Here is a 21,006-nt window from a genome sequence, read left to right on the forward strand (position 1 = left end):
CAACACGGGAATGTCCTCCGAATACTGAACATTTCAGCGAAGCACAGTCTGGGATTACTGTTACTGCTGTGGATTATCGAAAGGGTGGTCCTTAACATGTATGCAATAATAGATCTGGCTTTGCATTCAGCTCATTATTAGTACATTCAGATACAAATGTGTATATTCAACAACCTTCTTAAGCAGAACAATTTCTCCAACATCATCATTGAAAATATTATTATTCAATACACACAAGCCAACGCTAGAGCACCCACCTTACTGTTACCACTGTGGATTATCTAAAGAGTGGCCCTTAAAATGTATGCAAGCAGAGATCTGGCTTTGCATTTAGTTCATTATTACATTCAGATACGAATGTGCCTGTTGAAAATTCTAGTCTACATGAATGTTGTTTCAATGGAGTAACAGTGTTGTACCACTGTGTTACACTCGTCATGTTGACAGTTTTTAAATCTAGGTTATTTCATTCTATTTTCTTCAAAATTTGGCCAAATTTGGCCGAGGCTCATTCTCCCCAGACCTATGACTCTGCCCTGCTCTAAATTCCAGGGGATAGCCTTGATTAACATACATGTACATGTGCACAATGTAAGATATTCTATCTGTCCTGTTTCCGGTTTGCACAGATAGCCATTATTACTATTAGGCCGATATTCAAGACTCTGAATGAAATGAGGCTTCTCATTCTCAGACTTGAAAAATGTCTGGCAAGATTTCTGATAGACTAACACACAGTCTTAAATGCCTTGTTAATGCTGTTATGCCAGACTATGGTATATTTATATAGCCCACTTAATAGCAGACAATCTACATACAAATGACTGGTATGGGCTGCATGGGCTTCAATTGACCCAGTTGAAAAATACACTGTCCAAAGACTGAATATTGAATCTGAATATTCTAAATCTCAAAGACCATGACAGAAAAGAAATGCAATAACCTAAGAGCATTTAGTCCCTATCCTTAGATTTTTCAAAAATACATATTCAAGAACAAGTAACATTATATATTTCAATAGCTCACCTTTCTTTAGCCTAACTATTTCTCCAATATCATTGAAAACATATTATTTGATACACACAAGCCAAGGCTAGAGCACCCACCTTATACAAGAAAATGAGATTCCAACCTACTAGTTATAAATTGTCACACACTACCCAGCCACAAGTAGGCATTGGCAAACCTCCATCAGAAGAGCGTAAAGTGCACGGCACATTATGAAACGAAACCCACTCAAGACCATGATATAAATGTGTCCATTTCTACCCTAAACAGATAGACTATGTGCTGTAATGCCAAGGAGTTTAGGAGTGAGACTCTTTCAGAGTTTTCTAGTATCCTAATAGGTAACAATTCCACTAAAACTTTGTTTATACGTTTGAAACTGCTGATCTTACAAGTCTTGCCAAAATGCTTTACAAATGTCAAATAACAATTCGTTAGTCAAAATGAAAAATAATGTATCTTACATCATGATATGAATGCGATCTAGTTCTTTATAAAACCCTTTGCTATCCTCTGTCTTCTGGTTGAATAATTCATTGTACATTCAGGCCCTTTCTGCTATTTGATGGGTAATTCAATTTCTGGCCTGGTCAGACTGCGAAACCCTCAGTTTTCAAGTCCTCATTAATTTGCATAAGGGACAATCCAGAAGATGAGGGCGAGGGGGTATAGCCTGGTATCCAGCCATATTATAGTCCTGTAGTGTCCATATTAAGTCTCGAAATTCATTTTTGGGATTAGGTGCACTGGTGCACCCAGCTTGAAAAATTGGGTGCACTAAAAAAATTTTGGGTGTACCACTTAGATTTAAGTGATAATCTAATAATAAAACTTAGTTACAAGCTATCAAATTCTTACACAAGTGCCATGACAGACATTTCCATCATCTTTCTAACTTAGATGTCAAGAATATGTTGTATACTGAGTATACTTTGATATCTTTACATACATAAACCTAAGAAAATATTTGGGTGCACCCGTGTCTTAACGTCCTGTCTTATAGACTGCAACCCTTTCCAGGAGCAAGACATTGGGCTAGCAGGCATTCAAACTCTCGACCACAGCAGTAAATATATGTCCAGATGCAGAAATTCTTACTCCTAGACCATGCTCATTACAATGGAAAGTCTTTCAGAAGAGCTAGGTGATATCAAGGATAACCCAGCTCTAGGACAACCATAAATCGAGCTGGCAAATGGACGCGAATCTTCCCTTAGTAATAGCCCCGAGCGCTGCATCAGCACTTTCTGTCCCCATCAGACGTCACATCTGGGTGCACTTTACTGCAGAATGATGTTACCTGCTGTATCAGTTGTTGCACATGTACAGGGGGGTTCCAGGTAACATTTAGGGGGTGGTTGCTAAGCGTACTTCACAATCAGGTTTTGTCACTTTACTGTTCTATGCTGCAGCAGTTGTTGCATTTGGGGGGCACCAATAACATTTGGGGGGTGGTTGTCTTACGTATTTTGCAATAAAGTTTTGTCGCTTTACTGTTCTCTGCTGCATCAGTTGTTGCACACGTACAGGGGGGAAACCGGGAAATGTTTCGGGGGGTGGTTGCTATAACTTATACGTACTTTGCAATCAAAGTATGTTTGCTACTATGTAGTGATGACAATTATACTTCAAGCAAGAAAAGGACTGTGTGTGTGTGTGTGCGCGCGCATATGTGTGGATGTGCATGTGAGTATGAATGTATGTATGAGTGTGTGTGTGTGTGTGTGTGTGTGTGTGTGTGTGTGTGTGTGTGAATACTCTATTCTAATCTATTAATGTTAGTCGGAATCAAATGCCCCATATATCTACCATGGTAATTGGTATACTATATGATGACGCATGTTGCAGCTTTATTGGAAACCCATACAGACGTACGTAGTGCAGTATTGCGTGTGGATGAAGCTGTGATTTCATTACGATAAGAAAGAACAGGATGCGGCAAAATCCACAGGGACATAGTAACATCACTGTTGAGTCATCACTCTTAGAACTACCTTACCTCATCATTTACCTGTCCAAAGGTATATTACGTCATTACCCTATTTTTTTTTATTCAGAACAGATATGATGAAATAGGTGTGTGACTCATTAATTATACCTATAAATTATCTCATATTTTTTCCAAGTATATGACATCATTGCTTTTTTTCTTACAGTAACAAGAACTTTGGGCTTTTTACCTGTCCAAAGGTACCTTACATCATTGCCTTGATTTTTTTAAATTCGAAACAGATATCATAAATTCAGTGTGTGACTCATCGATTATACCTGGAAATTAGGTCATTGTTACCTATTTCAAAATATTTGACATTATTGCCTTTTAACTTTTTCTTACAAGAACTGTGTCACAACTTGTCAAGTCCAATTCTTACTGTATATTTTCTAACCTCTTCCCCTAACATTAACATAACATATGTAATTTGTTATGTTGGTGGCCAATTTTAATGCAATAAGGAAGCCATTACAACGATGAAGGGAATTCTATCTCAACTACCCAATAACAACAGTGACCATTAGATTTCTGCAGTCAATAATCCTGGCCTAAATGCATTAATATATGGGTCAATGATCTGTTAAAACAACATCAAGTTGTTCTGGCACAGATATTATCAAATCAATCAAACTTCAGTCAGTTGATCATATAAATCTTAATGCAGTTCTAATGTCATTTTCGTATCTTTATTTTATATTTGATTTTAACCTGTTCAATGTTGCAGTATCCCTGTCAACTCTAATGCCACAAGCTGCTTGAGCAAGAAACGGTTTAATAAAATCAGTAATTATAGATTCCCCAAATATCCTAATTATGCTAGTACTAGTGTATAATTACTGTCATTTTATACCTTCCTTTAATGCTGATAATTACTATAATTATAATCTGTCCTGTACCGAGAAGCTTTTGCAAAAACATATTCCCAACTGCATCCTACACTCTTAGTGGAACAGTCCAATGCTGAAAGCCAGAAGAAGAATTTGACCTACAACCTTTAACAACAATAGGGATTGGACACTGACAAATATGTTGGCCCTGTCTCAGTATACTGTGAATTTTGTCATTCTTACTGCGTTTCAGGTCTGCATTTTGTCTATAGCTGCAAATTTATCCTAATTGAAACATATTGGTTACTGTATGCTCTCAGACTGTCTTTTATTGACTGTGTTACTATGTTGTTGAAACTGTTAAATCGCAAACTCTTAATATTTGCCTCGAAAATCTAAGAGTCACGAATTTACAGTTTTCTACAGCACACGTCACCCCTAAGGAAAAGAACACAATGTACCAAGACTGTTCCACACGACACAATACACCCACGGAAAACTTCTTAGGCCTAGGAAAAAAAATGTTGTGTTTCCTGTTTCCCTACCTACGCTAAAAAAACCTGCCGACCCTAGACTTTTTTTTTGGGTGGGCAGTGGAGTCACATAGCTTCCAGTTAGAATTTTTATTTGGCCTGCTTCCTATTGAAGTAAAACACTGCTTGTCCCATCTAATGAAGGATAAATGTATCTATCATGCACAAAATTAAAGTTTGACATTGAAAGACAAGTGTCATCATACCTTTCAGTTTACTTTGTTCAACTGTATTGTAAATATGTATCACTAGAATTTTGGCCAGCCTAAAAAAAAATACAAGAAAAAAAAAAGATAATCCCTACCTACCGACCCTAATTTTTTCAGGACTGAAACAGGAAACACAACATTTTTTTTCCTAGGCCTTATACCAATCACTGTCAACGTCGTTTGTCTCAATGGTCGCGAGCTCAATAGAAGAAAATGGACCAAGACATCTTGATAATATGTTTGTCTTCTGCCTGTAAATTACATCGTCGGCACACATTCGGGGTAGGGTAAATCTTGTTTTTAATGGGGGTTCAAATGTGCGCGAGTATCAATCACGCAGTGCCAGTGAGAATGTTTCAGTTGTTGGGCAGAGACCAGGATACATTCTTTGGTGCTCCTTTACCATAGCCATGGGAAACTACATGACTTGTGCAAACATTGTAGAAAGAAGAAAGAAACAACAAAGCAGAAAACCTTATGATAAAATTTACAAAGTTCCTAGAGTAACTGGATAAGTTTGTAAACTATCAATTGTTGGGCAGAGACCGGGATGTGTTCTTTGGTCCCCCTTTACCATAGCCATGGGAAACTACATGACTTGTACAAACATTGTAAAAAGGAATGCAAGAAAGAAAGAAACAACACAGCAGAAAACCTTATATAACTAGAGTTCGGCGACCTCATACCTCCATGAAAAAGCTTTCATAAATTTCATGCAATTATGAATAGGAATATATATTTCATAAATGACTTGCTGTCCCCGGACGGCAATTTTATGTCTTACGATGAATTCAGTACAAATTTCCCAAATGCTTGTGACCAACATAGATATCTACAACTTATTTCAGCTATTCCCGGTAAATAGAAAAAAATACTTAGTACTGAGAAGCGTAAAGACCTTGTGTGCCTGCCCTTTCAAAAAAATTATAAATGGTTACGAAATATAAAAATCAATAAAAGCATGTATATCTACTTTCTTACGTCCAGGAACGAGGTCAGCCTTGCACACAAGACTAGACTTTCTTGGTTCTATTATTTTGACAAACCTATACCATGGCGAGATGTATTTACAAACTTATATAGATGTACTATTGATCCAAGTACTAGATATTTTCAATACCGATTAATTAATAAATTTTTACCTTGTAACAAAATTCTACATATATGGAAATTAATAGACTCTAGCTCTTGTTCTTTCTGTCATGACGATGTAGAATCCTATGTTCATATTTTCTGGGAGTGTCCACATGTAGTATCATTTTGGAATGATGTAAAAAATTGGTTGAAAGTAGAAACTTCTATAGAGTGCTACCTAAATTCCTTTATTATCATATTTGGAGATACATGTAACAATGCGCCCCCCCTGAAAAATTTGATTATTTTGTTAGGTAAAGTTTTCATCTTCCGGTGTAGACGCTTAAAAATGATAAACTTCCAGGCCTTTAAAAGACTAATATCTACTTTTGAAAAAACTGAACGTCTCATTGCATCTCAGAGAGGGAAGCTGGAGAAGCATTGGGGTAAGTGGGGAACTTTGTGTTTAATTTGATTTTGAAATGTAGAAATACTCATGAAAGAATATAGAAATGACGTGATAATGATATTTGATTACAATACTGAAATGATTATGCGAGTAATTATACAATGCTTATATGAAAAGATGACATGTAATGTGATAAAATGATATGTAATGATTTGATAACTAAAATGAATAACGTTAGTAACGACATAATAGTAATCATATTATATGAGCTGTTAAGTTTACAATGTGGCTGTTAGACTTGGATAGGTTAATATTTAAGGGAGGTCTTCATTTTCTGTTGTGTGACTGTTATATTTATCAGTGAAAATATAATAAAGAATTATAAAAAAAAAAATAAAAAAAATTTCATGCAATTGACTAACACATTAACATAATTTATGCATGGTGTTGTTCATCATTGACTAACGTACACATGTCACAATTATAAAATTCCCATTATTGATCATACAGCGGTTTTGCAATTTTTACATTAATTATGCAAATAAGTTCCTCATTACCATATTAGGTATCTGCTTATATTCTACCTATCATAATTAACATGTGTTACATTTATTGAAGTCCAGTTATTGAAAACAATGGAATTATACCATTTCCTCATTAATTATGCAAATTAAGCGCTCATTTGCATAACATGTATATCATTATGAACATCTTTGCCTAAGGTACCCGCATGCCTAATATGATGCCAATCCGTCGTTCCTTTCTGCAGTTATCCTCATTGGAATGTCTTGACAAAAACGCCCCTGCAGTTCTCAAATTAAATGTTAGGGGGCTGAAACTTGCCCCACTTTGTCATGACTATCTACCACCCAAATGTCAAGACCATATCACGTCAGGGACAAGAGATACATAGAAAAAACTGCTATGATAGAATATTCTCATTAATTATGCAAATGTAATATAATTTTGCATAATTAGTATTTCTTTTTGTACAACATTGTCTGAGGTACCTACATACCAAAAATCATGAAAATCCGCTGTTCCTTTCTTGAGTTATCGTCTTCAGAAGTTTTTGACAATAATGCCCCTGCTATCCCAAAACTAGACGCTAGGGGGCCCAAACTTATGTCACTTATTCCTGAGCGCAAGAGCTATGTAACACCCAAAAATTGGGACCCTAGCTTGTTCAGAACACGAGATAGCAAAACCAGAAGTTGCGCTGCAGTACCAAGGGAAGCCGCTAGGGGGCCCAAAATCTAATCACTTCCAGCTTTCATCACACCCTACCAACACACCAAGTATGAAACCAATCCATCCAGCCGTTCTTGAGTTATCTTGTTGACAGACAGACAGACACACACACAAACGCAGGGTAAAATATAACCTCCATGACATTTCATGGAGGTAATAAAATATACAAAGTTCCTCAAGTAACTGGATAAGTTTGTAAACTATCAGCTGTTGGGCAGAGACCAGGATGCATTCTTTGGTCCTCCTTTACCATAGCCATGGGGAGCTACATGACAATGTACAAACATTGTACAAAGAAGAAAGAAACCAAGTAATAAACCGTACGATGCAAAAGTTCCTCAAGTAAGTTTTATAAACTGTCAGACGTTTTAGACAAAAGCTGCAATTTCATTGTCAAGAAGTTACACAGTAAAAAGTATGGAAGAACTTAGTCAACTAGCTTGCTATCTCTACTAGTTTATGGTCAAAATCTTCCAAACTTCTGTTCAAAACATCTATTCTTCTTTACACTCAAATAGTCTATAAAACGGCCAAGTGCCTTTTGCATAGTTGATGTTGACTCCTGTGGTCTAGTTGTGTGTGCGTAAACTTTGCTACGACTAAACAGGACTTGGCATCTGTATATTTGTTGTGCCCTTGAAAACATTTACCACACTTGAACGCAGCAGCGAAAGAATTTACAGCCATCGTTCCAGCTTTGAACCAACATTTACAACAAACTACTGATTCGTTACAAAATTGTCAGAAAGCTTTGGCTGGCTGGCGCTCAACGGTGCAAAATGAACCATGAATTATAAATGAATGCCGTAGTTCAGAGACGTATTTTCGCACGTCGTTCTATCGTAAAGTATGACCTCATCAGCATCACAAGGGCAGGTCTAAATATAGACCATGATGTCATGCTTAAACGAGTGTTTTCCGTGCTGAATGTATTCTGCACTCTAGCAGTGCTTCTATAAGAAAGGCTGAAACTAGATAAAAATGTTTCTAAACTAGTTTGCTGAGACAAAATAGGTTTCTTCTTGATAGATGTTTTCTTTACAGTATAATGCAAATGATAATGCATTCTTTGTTTTTATTGCTACATGCCAGGAAAACTTTTACTCTTCTATTCTGTGCCAGCAGTGATTTTGCACAAATATGCTAAAGCTACATTGTACATAAAAATGTTTCTAATAATAATAGTTTGTTTCGACAAAATACGTTTCTTCTTCCTGAAAACTTATTCTCAATCACAGAATATTTTCTTCATATTTGATTTACTTCTTAAAAGCCGGAAAAAACACTTTTCCTACGCTTTTAGTTTCCTATAATAATATTTGACTATCTTCACGTCAAATTCTATAATTAATATCTTTGCAAACACTCTACTCTAACAATCGTGACAAAAACATCCCTCTCCAGCTTTGAACCATCAAGTATTTCCCAGCCACTCATGCCAGAGTTACCCAGCAATGGCGAAGCCCCCCTCCCCTTGTGTCTTACAGTTCAAATAAACATTCAGTCTAACCAACAAACTGTGAACTCATGTGACGGAACAGGCAGTGAGGTAATGCTTCAGCCTTGTCTAAAGTTCACTAGTCCAAGGTCTGAGGTCTTGTTGTTTAAGACAAAAACAGCTGTGATTGTCTTAGTCACTCTTTCTATTTGTATTGTTTGTGGTTCTTTTCTTTTAGTTCAAGTATACATCTGTCTAGAACACTTTGGTCAAATTTGATACATCTGTCTAGAACACTTTGGTCAAATTTGGTCAAATATACTATACAATTAAACTGCACAGATGTGTCTGTTTTAGTGAAAAACGGAATGTTGAAATTGAACAATAATCCATATAAAATAAACAAGTCATATTCCCTCTGTTACAATCTGACAAATATTACTTTTTTCTGCTTGCGTTTTTCCAGAATGGAGCAAAATTACCTCAATTTGCATCAAAGAATAGAAATAATATCTTTACCTCTATGAATGATTGTTTTGTCAGTAAAATTGCAGATCAGGTTTATTTCTAATAGTGCAACATAATATTTTCCAAAACAAGAGCACAATTACTTCAATTTACATTAAGGAATCATATTTTCATCTATATGAAAAATTGTTTTGTCAGCAAAATTTCCGATCAGTTTTATAACTAATACTTGTAATAGTGCTGTCTAACATACCAGTAAACAACTAAAATTGATCTCTTGATCAGTTTTTGGGAATATGAGCCATCTGTTTGTGTATGACACAGTCAAAGTGGAATGCTAACTTAATTATCATAGATGAGTTCCTAGTTAAGTGGATTCTGTAAGTGATTACCAATTTACATTTATAGAAGAGACAGTTTCATCTTTGTTTAATGAACACTGAAATATTGAAATGCATTTCTAAGTCAGAAAAACCCAAATAAAACTTTTGAATGTTGAGAAATATCAATAAACATTGTTTTGAGAAGTAAAAATTGTAATAAAATTGTCACTTACTATAGAAGTGTCTATTGTTATTGAGAACAATGGCGTGACATTTGTAAACAGCTTTTATGAAAACGGAACCCCATATGGCCATGCATGTAGATGGACTGATTTGGAAGGGTAATTGCTTATTGAGGGTTGAGAACAGACACAAGTCAAATCATGCGTGGTCAAAATAAACCCCCATGCGGCCATGTGTGGCCACCTTACATTGGGGACATACCCTTAGTTATGGCAGGGCAAAATTAGGCTAGTTTAGTAGAGTTGTAGAGAACAATGTCATTTTTTCACAGCCTATCTGACACTACTTTATGAAAATGAACCTTAATGTGTCACATAAATTACTACTATCACTTGAAAAGCACTAAAAGCAATAAAACTTTTTTATTTCTCTGCTGGGTTTGACAGGAGAATTGCCATATCACAATAACAACACACTAACACACTAAATGTGGTTTGTTTTGAACAATCCCAAAGTAGGCAATTTCTGGAAACTATCTTTGAAAAAAAATCTAATCATTCCAAGGTCTCATTCAGACCTACCCACTACCAAATATCAATACCATCCAACCAGGCCTTTGAGAGCTATACTAGCTGTCCATCCACAAACATACATACAAACACATGCACCCAACACACGCCCATACACACCCACATACCCACCCCACACACACACATACACACACACACATACAAATGCACAAACACACTTACAAACTCTATCGAAAACATATCCTTCTTGGCAACAGAATTAAAAGCGATACATCTGTCTACTAAAAGGCAATATAAGGATACGTAGACATACCTAACACAGACACAGGCAGAGGGATCCCACTGCGCTTGGACGGATCCATGTTTAAAGGCCTTGCACAACTAATCTCAGCACCCACACTTCCTGGTGGTATATATCAAAGAGGGAACTCCCACTCCGAGATCTGATCCCAAAACCTCCAGCGATCCGTCAACAACCTTCAAATGCCCTTGCGGTTTTCTCCTGATGTGGAATTGCTTCTCCTTCTCTCGCTGGCAAATATGGAGTCTCAGAGAAAATTCTTCCCTCAGATTTCAAATGGTCCAGTCAAGCATATAGAAGAAAAGTACAAATGCAGATGTTTTGTCCATATGTGGTTTGAGAACACATACAAACGAAGGTCTTCCTTGGCAAAAGGTCTGGGAGAAAATGCAGAGCACAAGTGCTGAAGTTGAAGAGAAAGACAGTTGTAGCCTGGGTTGTTTGATCAAGTCTCCAGCTAAGAATAGAATTAAGAATCCTTGTCTTCTCCAAAGGAGGGAAGATGATGTAGAAGATCTCAGCAGGAATCTTGAGACGATCTCCGCAAGAACTAAGAAGCTTCTTGTCTACCTTGGTTAGCTTCAAAGGTAGAGAAAGACTTTGAGTAGCAGTAGACGGAGCTGTCAGGCTGTGCTGTATCACAGAGCTCTTGCTTCCAGCTGGGATCCTACCCAGTTCAGGATGACATAATCCGTGTAGTAAACAAAGGGGCCAAAAAAGTCACCACAAGAGTTCAGCCGAGGTCACCTCCATTCAACGCACACCGGTCAAGTCAAAAGAGACCCAAGCAGAGTTGATGCCCACCGCTCTCGCAAAGAGCGGCTAAAAATAGGCAAAATCTCGGCTTCTGTCTGGCGTGTTCGGCAAACAGGAGAAATCTCAAAGGTCAGGTTGACTGGGTCGCCCACGGATCAGGAGACAATGGAGAAGGTTTCGACATTTACGCATGGCTGATTTCTGCGGGGGAATCTCTCAGGAAAGACGACTACATACAGCCATCATAACTGCGCTGTTTGGCTGTTCTGTGGTTCTGAAGGACTAGAGGGCAAAGTTGTAGCTATAGGTAAATCTGTAGATCTCGTGGGAATAGATCCTCCTGTATTACTCATAGGGTTGTACCACTTGTATGGCAGGGGAGGAAACTTGTCCCAATTTCATTTTAAGAAAACTAACCCTTAAAATTTCAGTGCAGCATTTTGTAACACATATTTACCAACTATTTGACATCAAGAAAGCTAAAAGTATACAAGGATGTCAAAAGGAACTGAATTATTTAAACCCTCATAAAATGACTGTGTGCTTTATCAAAACCTGTCCTTCCCCAGTAGTTGGCGCAAGTGGGCTGGTCCATAAATTTGTCTGAGTATTTATTAGGTTAGGACATCCCCAGACCTGACTAGGTGCTATGGGGGGCATTAGTGCATCATTAGGCCAAAACAAGTCAACTCTTTGACTCTCATCAATATCTCTAAGATTTCGTCGGCAGAGATTTTTCCAGTGTACAGAACTGAGGTGTAGAGTGTAGAGGAAATATATGTCATCACCTTTTTTTTTTCTTTCAGTAGTAAATATATGAGCCAATCTGTCTTCAAACGACAGTTTACTAGTATAAGATGTTGGAAATTTGAAGTAATTAATATAAATATATTGCTATCACAGATCTACAGACATCCAAACATGACTTCGAATCAAAATTCAACCTTCTAACACAAGAGATTCCACTGATAAATATATCCAGTCTTCAATCTCAAGCAAAACAATTGTTTGCAAATAAGCTTGAAATATACAATATATCATAACAATAATATACAACTGAGTCTAGCCTTAATACATATGTCACAATGCTTTGAATCTCATGACCAAAGTCATATTTTAGCCAAATGATTATCATTTAAATTTCTAGCTTATAACCATAGTCAGATTTTAGCCAATTTCTATTTCTTTTAAGCACAAACCTACTAAACCCAGAAGCACATAAATCCTTGGTTTGGCCCTAATGTAGTAATGACGCCAGCCTGATCTTTACAAATAGGAAGATTTCTGTGGCTGCTGTTGCTGTTGAAATTGGGCGTTGGCCAGCAATTCTCACTGTACAGATGTCTTGATTTGATTTGATTTGATTTGATTTATTGGAATTGCAAACAATACAATACACGTGGGACACAGGCAGCGATATGCTGGTGTCGTGGCCCACACATGAATACATACATACATACATATCAATTTGTACAATTGTTAAAATACAATCATTGCATACAATTTAAAATTACAATACAATCTATAAATCTGGGTATCAATCAGTCAGTCCAGTTTGCCAGTCTTCGTTTAAACAATCTGAGACTACCAGCTTGCTTTATTGCCTGGGGAAGATCGTTCCAGAGGCGGGAAGCGTGCGGAATGAAGCTTGACTGGTAAGTCTGGGTCCTGCAGCGTGGTATGTGGAGATGGGTACAGTTGCGAAGCCGTAGGCGTGTGGTTCTGTGCTCGCCTCTTGTGGTGGGTATCAGCGGTTGCAGGTGAGGAGGGACTAAGCCATTCACCAGTTTATACATGAGAACCATGGACTGGGAATGTCTTCTAGTTGCTAGGCTGTCCCATCCAAGTTCTTGCATGACGACGCTTGATGGTGTTCGTCTAGCGGCCCCGGTGACAAGGCAGGCGGCTTGGTAGTGAACTCGCTCCAACATCTTGCTGGATGAAGAAGCCAGGTCCCCTAGCAGTACAGAGGCGTACTCCAGTTTTGGTCGAACCATCGTGTTGTACGCCATCTCTAGTGCCTCCCGGGATAGCTTGCCTCTGAGTTTCCACAGGAATCCCAGAGTTCTCCTGGCCTTGTTAGATGTAGTCTGGACGTGTTCAGTCCAACGTAAGGTCTGGTGGATGGTGGTGCCCAGGTGAGTATAGAACGGCACTTGTTCAACTATCTGTCCAGCTATGTAGATTGTAGGTAGCTGTACTTTACTTCGAGGGGACTTTATACACATGACCTTGCACTTGTCCGGATGGAGCTCAAGGCCCCAGTCAACGAACCAGGTGGAGACATGTTGAAGGTCAGTGTTTGTTGTGCTGGCCACTTCCTGAGCTGTCGGTCCGGACTTGGAAAGCGACGTGTCGTCAGCGAAGCAATTGATGTTTGAGGAACAAGGTAGGTCTTTGATGTCATTAATGTACACAAGGAATAGGAGCGGTCCTAGGATACTTCCTTGTGGGACTCCTGCCTTAGTGTGCCCCCAGGAGGACGCCACGCCGTTAATCACAACTCGTCTTAGTACATGTATCATCTAATACTAGAATACTGCTTAGGAACAACAAATCTTTATATTTAAAACATATTTTGGGGTTTCTTTGTATTATTCAAAGCAGACACGGAAAGTTTATCATTGAAGAGAGAGAGAGAGAGTATAGCTGAAAAAAATGTATTGGCAAATAGCTGTCATACAATTATATTTCCACCTTTTACTTTTTTTATACCCTTGTTTCTTACTATTCATAATTAGCATCACAATGGCTATGTAAAGGGAATTATTATCTTTCGATACAAAGAAAAAATAAAGAAAAAATAATTTTGCATTAAAATTGGGGAGAAATTGATGACACGCACTAAACTATTTGTTACGAAAATGAACAAAAACTTGTGAAAATTTCATGTGCAATTAAAAAAGCGATTTCTTTGAACATAAATAACTAGTAAGATTACCATTCCTGTGACTGTGTGTTCATATGAACCAAAATCATACACTAAGTTACACAAATATATTGACACAGTTATACAGGTAAAACTGTCTACAAATACAGTGATTTTAAGCTAATATATGGCCATATTTCACACATTTTCATTACGCTCTGTAATAAAATACGACTTAACATAAAAAATCTGATTGATGCATATACAACATAAATGCATACAAATGTGCTTCATTAAACTACATTTATAACATGTTTCATCCCCATCCATTGTCCCTGCTGACAGACTTGGTAATGTACTGTGGCCCATAATGCACATTCAGGGTGCCATTTTTCACCTGTGATATATTATCTGCATGCATATTTCTACATAGGTGAGTAACATTAGTTTGTTATTGTGCAGTGTGCACACATGCTAGAATTATGGACTTCTATCTGATTCTATCAAGAACACTCTTTGCATTTGTCGAGTCCCACTTAATTTTTTAGTCAATCAAAGTCAATCGTTTCTTTGGGTGGATATTATTAAAACCGTTGTTAAAACTATACGTCAAAATTATTTTGGTCAACATTATGCCTAAAATGACAACTATCGTTAAAACAAAACCATTAACCTACTCATACCAGAATGGACCCATACATTTTTAAGTAAGTGTGGTGGGTTCTTTAACGTGGTCAAGGTGTGGACCTCTACCCTATTCAAGTGACAGCCCAAACCGTACTCATTTGCACTTGTCAATGAGTAAAGAGAGAAAAGTTGTGTTCAGTGCCTTCCCCAAGGGCACAAGATTGTTAGCATATCAACACATTCTAACCAAGGACCTCTGTGATCTGGGCCAAACATCCTGCCATTATTCCACACACCCCACAACAGAGATTGCTCAATGTTGTCAAAACAGGCTTTTACAAAAGTATCCTCTCCCTTCCAAGAATGGCAGGAACCCACATTTCCTGTTTTTACCATTTTTCATAGATAGGTATAGCGTTTGTAATGCTTTAAGTTTAAGTGTTACTGTTAGAGTATCTTTAAGTGTAAGTGATGTTAAGGTATGAATAGTCTAAATGTAATGACTGAAAGGTGACTAGTAATGCATAGTATTCACATTGTACTCACTAAATTTCCTGAGGCTTTTCCAGGCTAAGCAGTCACAGGACAAGGACTTTCAATGTTTTTTCTGACACCACACACAAACCTTCCAAAGTGGTTACTACTCAAATGCCACACATTGCTACCTGTCTGGAATGGGTGGTAAAGACAATAGAATGTTTGAATGGATTGGTGTGAAATACCAACATACTCAATAGGTAAAAAGTGGAAATAAATCAACATTATAATATAGTTTCAACTGTCTTCAGAATCTGGCCTCTTCATTTGAATAAAACCCAACAATAGGTGACTGAATCAATAGTTTGAAAATGAAGAAAACAAAATGACCACAAAGCTATACATGAAAACATTATTTCCTTTAGGAAACAAATAACAAAGATAAATGTACATTTTGCCAAAAAGTGAAAATATGAAAAACTGAATAAATGCATCCTGGAATGAATGATGAATAAATGAAAAGCAAATGAAACATTGTAAATTGCTCAAATCTGCTCAAATCTGCCCAAAACTAAATTCATAAATACATATAACTTAATATGCATATTTTCTCAGGTGGTCAACTCAGTCTGTAACACCCCACAAATAAAACATTGTAAATCGCTCAAATCCACCAAAAACTAAATTCATAAATACACATTACTGAATAAAAACATTAATGAATATACATATTTTCTCAGGTGGTCAGCTCATTGTAACACCCGGAGGAATAACCTAATGGCAAACAGCACTCTGATCCATGAATCTTGTTACTAGTAGACATCTGGGTGTCCAGACACGAGATAATTAGGTTTGGGAGACGACCGAGCATTTACGATGATAGTGACCCAACATGGGACTGGCTGATATGCTGATACGGTCTCTTGCAGGATACATTTAGATTTACTATATGGAGCACTTCGATAAAACGTATCACTTCGGATACATGAAGGTTTGCTATATGGAGCACTTCGATAAAACGTATCACTTCGGATACATGAAGGTTTGCTATATGGAGCACTTCGATAAAACATATCAATTCAAATACATTAAGGTTTTCTATATGGAGCACTTCGATAAAATGAATCGTATATGGCTGTAGTGTTTGCTTCTGAAAAGATGATAGCCTGTCTATAGTGTTAAATGTTTTGTTGGAAAATACATTGTGAAAAAGACATTGTATGTGTTGGAAAAGACATTGTTTGTGTCAGTGACCAAAAGAAGGATGTTATCTGAAATGGCTGTTTCCAAAATCATATGCAGTTGCTTGAGTAATTGCTATTTGTATGCTATGAATGAAATTCTGTTGACTAAATGTTGCAATGTTGACCAAACATTTAACAGAAACTGTGATGAATTCTAGTTAAGTATGATTACTACAAGACAACAGCTCTAGTATATATACTTGATAACACATTGCAACTGGGGTACCATGAGTGCTACAAGCATAATATTACTCTTCGCATTTTTTTTTTTCAAAATGCATGAAAATACATCTAAGTCACGAAAATAATCCCCATTCATGTAGATGGATACCATGTTGTATACTAGTATATAGTATGGATATTCTATATTTCATAACATAATTGGCAAAACCAGTGATTGGCACGCGTTTTAACCATGTCAAACCAAGGACGTTATATTAGCTGATATAACGTCCTTGGTCAAACAGAGTGATCCAGAATCAAAACTTCACCCAATTAGTGTATCCTCTGGAGTGTTCACCATGGAAAAGAATACATCTACTGTACCAATACAATAAGAATATACTATAACGTACATCCATATAAAAAATATACGAAATTTCTGCGCAAAAACAATGACTCACAACTGTACATGTTTTAACTGTGATCCAGAAACAAAACTTCACCCAATTAGCCAATCCCCCTGAGTGTTCACCATGGATTACATGGGAGAACAGGTGCAGGGTGGGTAGAAGGGAACACAATTCCACCCTTGAAATTGGCTGATTTACGGCAGATTAAATACAAACCAAATCCTATTATCAAAAAATTATTCATAGCACAATATTGGGATGCCCCAAATTGTAAAACATTTACATGTGGGCTTGTTTTTTCTACATTGGCTCCAACTACGAAACTCTACACAGAGATATTAGAATGCGGTTACTAAGCAAAATGGAATCTTAAACAGAAGATCAGATGTTGCTATGAACCTTCTTTTAAAATTTTACAGTCGAAATGATGTCATGTCAATTATGCTATATGTGGACAAGTCTACAATGCTTCAAAACGTCTGTCATAATCATATGCTCATGCCAAAAAATGTACATGTTGCCTTATTCTTTCCATATTGATGGAGTACAAAACAGAAATGACTAAGCAGAAAGGAATCTTAAATAGAAAGTCAGATGTTACTATTTTGTCTTAAAAATTTTACAGTCAAAAATGATGTATACTAATGCGTTCACAAGTTTATGATGCTTCAAAAATGTCTGTCATATACCTATCATGCAATGAAATGCTTTGACCACTGCATGTTTGCTACAGCTATACATGTAACTGGTATTTCCTATGGCAAAATACCTTGTTTACACAAAACAAGCCTTAACCATTCTGTCCACAAATACACACCAAAGAACTGGACGAAAACCAAAACAATACCCTACATGTAATGCCAGGAAAAGGGACTTGTGCACGATTAAGTCTGCTATGTATACAATAAGTTTTGTCGAGTAATGAATAAACATCATGTTCTGGACTACATTGTAGTAATATGCCTTTCTCTTTGTCAATACACTACTGTGCTAATATACTGTTTTGCATTTCAGGTTTCTTCTGAACAAAGATCAGATACCCAAACTGATGGAAGGAAGTGCCCTTCTCAAGGCCAACTCAAAACAAAGAACATTCAGACAAGCATTCAGATACTATAACCCAAAAACTAAGCAATACTTACATACACCAAGCCTTATTGTATGTCTCCGATGTTGACAAATAAATGCCATGTTCCGTGAAACAACTCCTTCCCCTCTGACCTCCCTAACGCTACTAACAGTCGTTGTTCCTGAGTATGTACACTATGATCAACATCCTGGAAATAACTTGGAAATTTGCCTATCTGGACTAGGATCAGAAGGGGGGCCCCCATCCCGGTATCATGTGTCTCTCACAATACATACAGACTGGTCACACTTCATTCCAATACCCTATGCACATTGTACTGCTTAGTACTCATTGTTGCTACATGGCTAAACAAGGAGTGCATGTCTTTCTGTTAGTTTTGGATGCTGTGAGCAGTTTTTTTCTCGTAATGTCACATACAACATTTACTTGATAGCAAAGAAGATAAATAGGAGGCTGAGCACATTGTACTAATTATATAATCTGCACTCATTGTTGCTATGGCCAAAGGAATACTAGACTATGTTACTTGGATCCTGGATCTTGTGAGAATTTTTCCCTCACAGAATGTAGAGTACATCAGATCCTTGATATCATAGAAGAGAAACTAGAGGCTTAGCACTATTGCAGTTTATGTCAATTATATATAGGACGAAGTTTTCCACGAAATCGTCTTCCGGGAGGGACGTAAAACGGGGGTCCCGTGCTCGAGGAGGTGCCTCGACCACGTTAAACAGCCTCATTACTCATACTTTGGGTACCTACTGGCTGGCAAAATACACCAGATGATTATATGTGCAAGGAGCACAAGTACATAAGTTATATCTTTACAGTATCGAGCAAGCATATTTTCTAATAATAATGTTATTTCAAAATCATTTCAAAGTTATAAGATGTATAAGAGTAATGGTACAATTATTCATGTTTCTTTTTGCAAAAAGTTCAATGTTTATCTTCAATACTTGTTTCAAAGTTTTAGTCCTCATAACAATAGACAGCTGGTGTTTCAACCAAACAGTACCTTAGTAGGCATCTGTCTATCACTTGAACATTACACAGATAGTAAATTATACGAGCATTTCTTGTAGATATAAAAAGGTTTCAGACATAGGATATCATTTCACAGCAGTCTTTATGAGGGTAGCCTTGTAGTTAATAGTTGATATATGATGTAACGGTCCATGATCAGTCGAAAATATGTTATAACGATTTCAGATGTTTATGTATGTTATGAATACCAATAACATTACAGTATGATTACACACATCGGCCATATATTATACTTCCATGTAAATGACACTCGGTGCAGTCACAGGTTATTTATGGGAGTTGAAATCAGATGCATACACAGTTCTCCAGATGTTCATATGCTGATTTATCAATACAAGATTTATGTGTAAACATTTGTGAAATCAGTTTCCACATAAAATGCAGTTCTGTTGGTGTATGATAAGAATGTGACATACTGTCATTGCTTAAAAAAGTAGGCTACTTCCAAAACTGTGCACAAAACATACATGTAGATCAAACTTTGTCTGAACAAAAATGATTCTTCACTACCCTTCGTAATTTTGGTTAACGTTGAAAATCCTGCTAAAATTCTTTATACTAAGATTGAGCTCATCAAGATATTTATCCTTGTAATGTATTCTTACCAAATTCACACGGTAAAAATGTTGATTTATACAACTTTTTTGGGGGGGGGTGGACAAAAGAGAAAACATCTCCGTCCTTAAAACATCTTTAATTTCATCCTTTCCAAATAAGACCAACAACGATGCTAACTATGATCAACAAGCAAGGATTACGAGATAGAATTTCTAGAATATTTTTGCAGTGATCCATGAAAAGAGTTGAGTTCTCCATCAGTACTGCAGGGCTGCTATCAGGGAAGTGTGACCCAATTTGTAAGGCTCTATCAAAAACACATCAAGGCCTTGGGTAGGAAGGGAAAATTCATTATCCATTGTAGGTTTCTTTGACACGAAAGTCTTCTCCTTTTTGTTTCACATAAAAAGTAACATGTGCAACTGAAATTTGGGGTGAGCAATTTGTTGTGTTGAATTACAGTTAAAAACTTCAATAAATAGTATCACCATTTTTGTAGCCTCTACTAGGCTCCCAAGGTCGCTGGAAAAAGAGTAGAAATTGGCGAAATAGACTGAAAACTCAGTTGGTTGGCCGACGAATACGGACCCAGTTTGCGACCCAGAGAGGCTACCATTTTTGTACAGTAAGAACAGGCTGCATAAGCTTTTATCCACTAACATTGGGATAAAACTCTATACTCTGTTTGAGAAGTGTGATAGGTCTTGTCAACAACAACAAAAAAAGTGGCCCTTCTACTTTTTTTCTACTGCCTCCAGAAGCTAAGTAGTCCTTGACCACATTGCATTCCAACACCTCTTCAGTCTTCACTACATTTGTGGCCTTGAGTATATTTTCCATACCAATCAACCTTAACTAAGACTAGGAATACCATGACACATGCAACCTTCAATTTGCAGCAAAATATTTGACACTGCTTAAAAATGCAGCGTGAACTGCCAACTGCAGTCCATCCATGCGTTAGGGACCCAAACAGTAAAATCAAACACTGGATAATAAAGCACTAGCAATTTAACACAATAAATAATACAGGCTTTATATCATTGATCTCACATCGCAACCATCAATTTGCAGAAAAATATTTGAGACTGCTTAAACTACGTTAAGGACCCACACAGCAGTAAAATCAAATACTGGATACTAAAGAGGACAGGAAAAAAACTAGCAATTTAGCCCAATAGAAGAATACCTTTATCATGTCATTAATCTGATGCATTTA

At 37.0% G+C, this 21,006-nt stretch overlaps 1 protein-coding gene across 14 annotated transcripts in view; it reads right to left on the reverse strand.

Moving 5' to 3' along the window:
* The window catches only part of LOC118403812 (CLIP-associating protein 1-B-like), a 110,485-nt gene that overhangs the window by 47,589 nt on the left and 41,890 nt on the right, over positions 1-21,006 (reverse strand). Inside the window, exon 1 of one of the 14 annotated variants that reach the window (XM_035802631.1) lies at positions 18,235-18,339. The exons of 12 other annotated variants lie outside the window; for them this stretch is intronic. In XM_035802631.1, coding sequence (XP_035658524.1) covers positions 18,235-18,283 — 49 coding nt within the window. In that variant the 5' untranslated portion in view covers positions 18,284-18,339. Of the gene's footprint in view, positions 1-10,559; positions 11,587-18,234; positions 18,340-21,006 lie in introns of those variants that run through there. One more of the 14 variants, XM_035802630.1, reaches the window with a different exon arrangement.

This window comes from Branchiostoma floridae, chromosome 16 (assembly GCF_000003815.2).
Source record: "Branchiostoma floridae strain S238N-H82 chromosome 16, Bfl_VNyyK, whole genome shotgun sequence".
NCBI lineage: Eukaryota > Metazoa > Chordata > Leptocardii > Amphioxiformes > Branchiostomatidae > Branchiostoma > Branchiostoma floridae.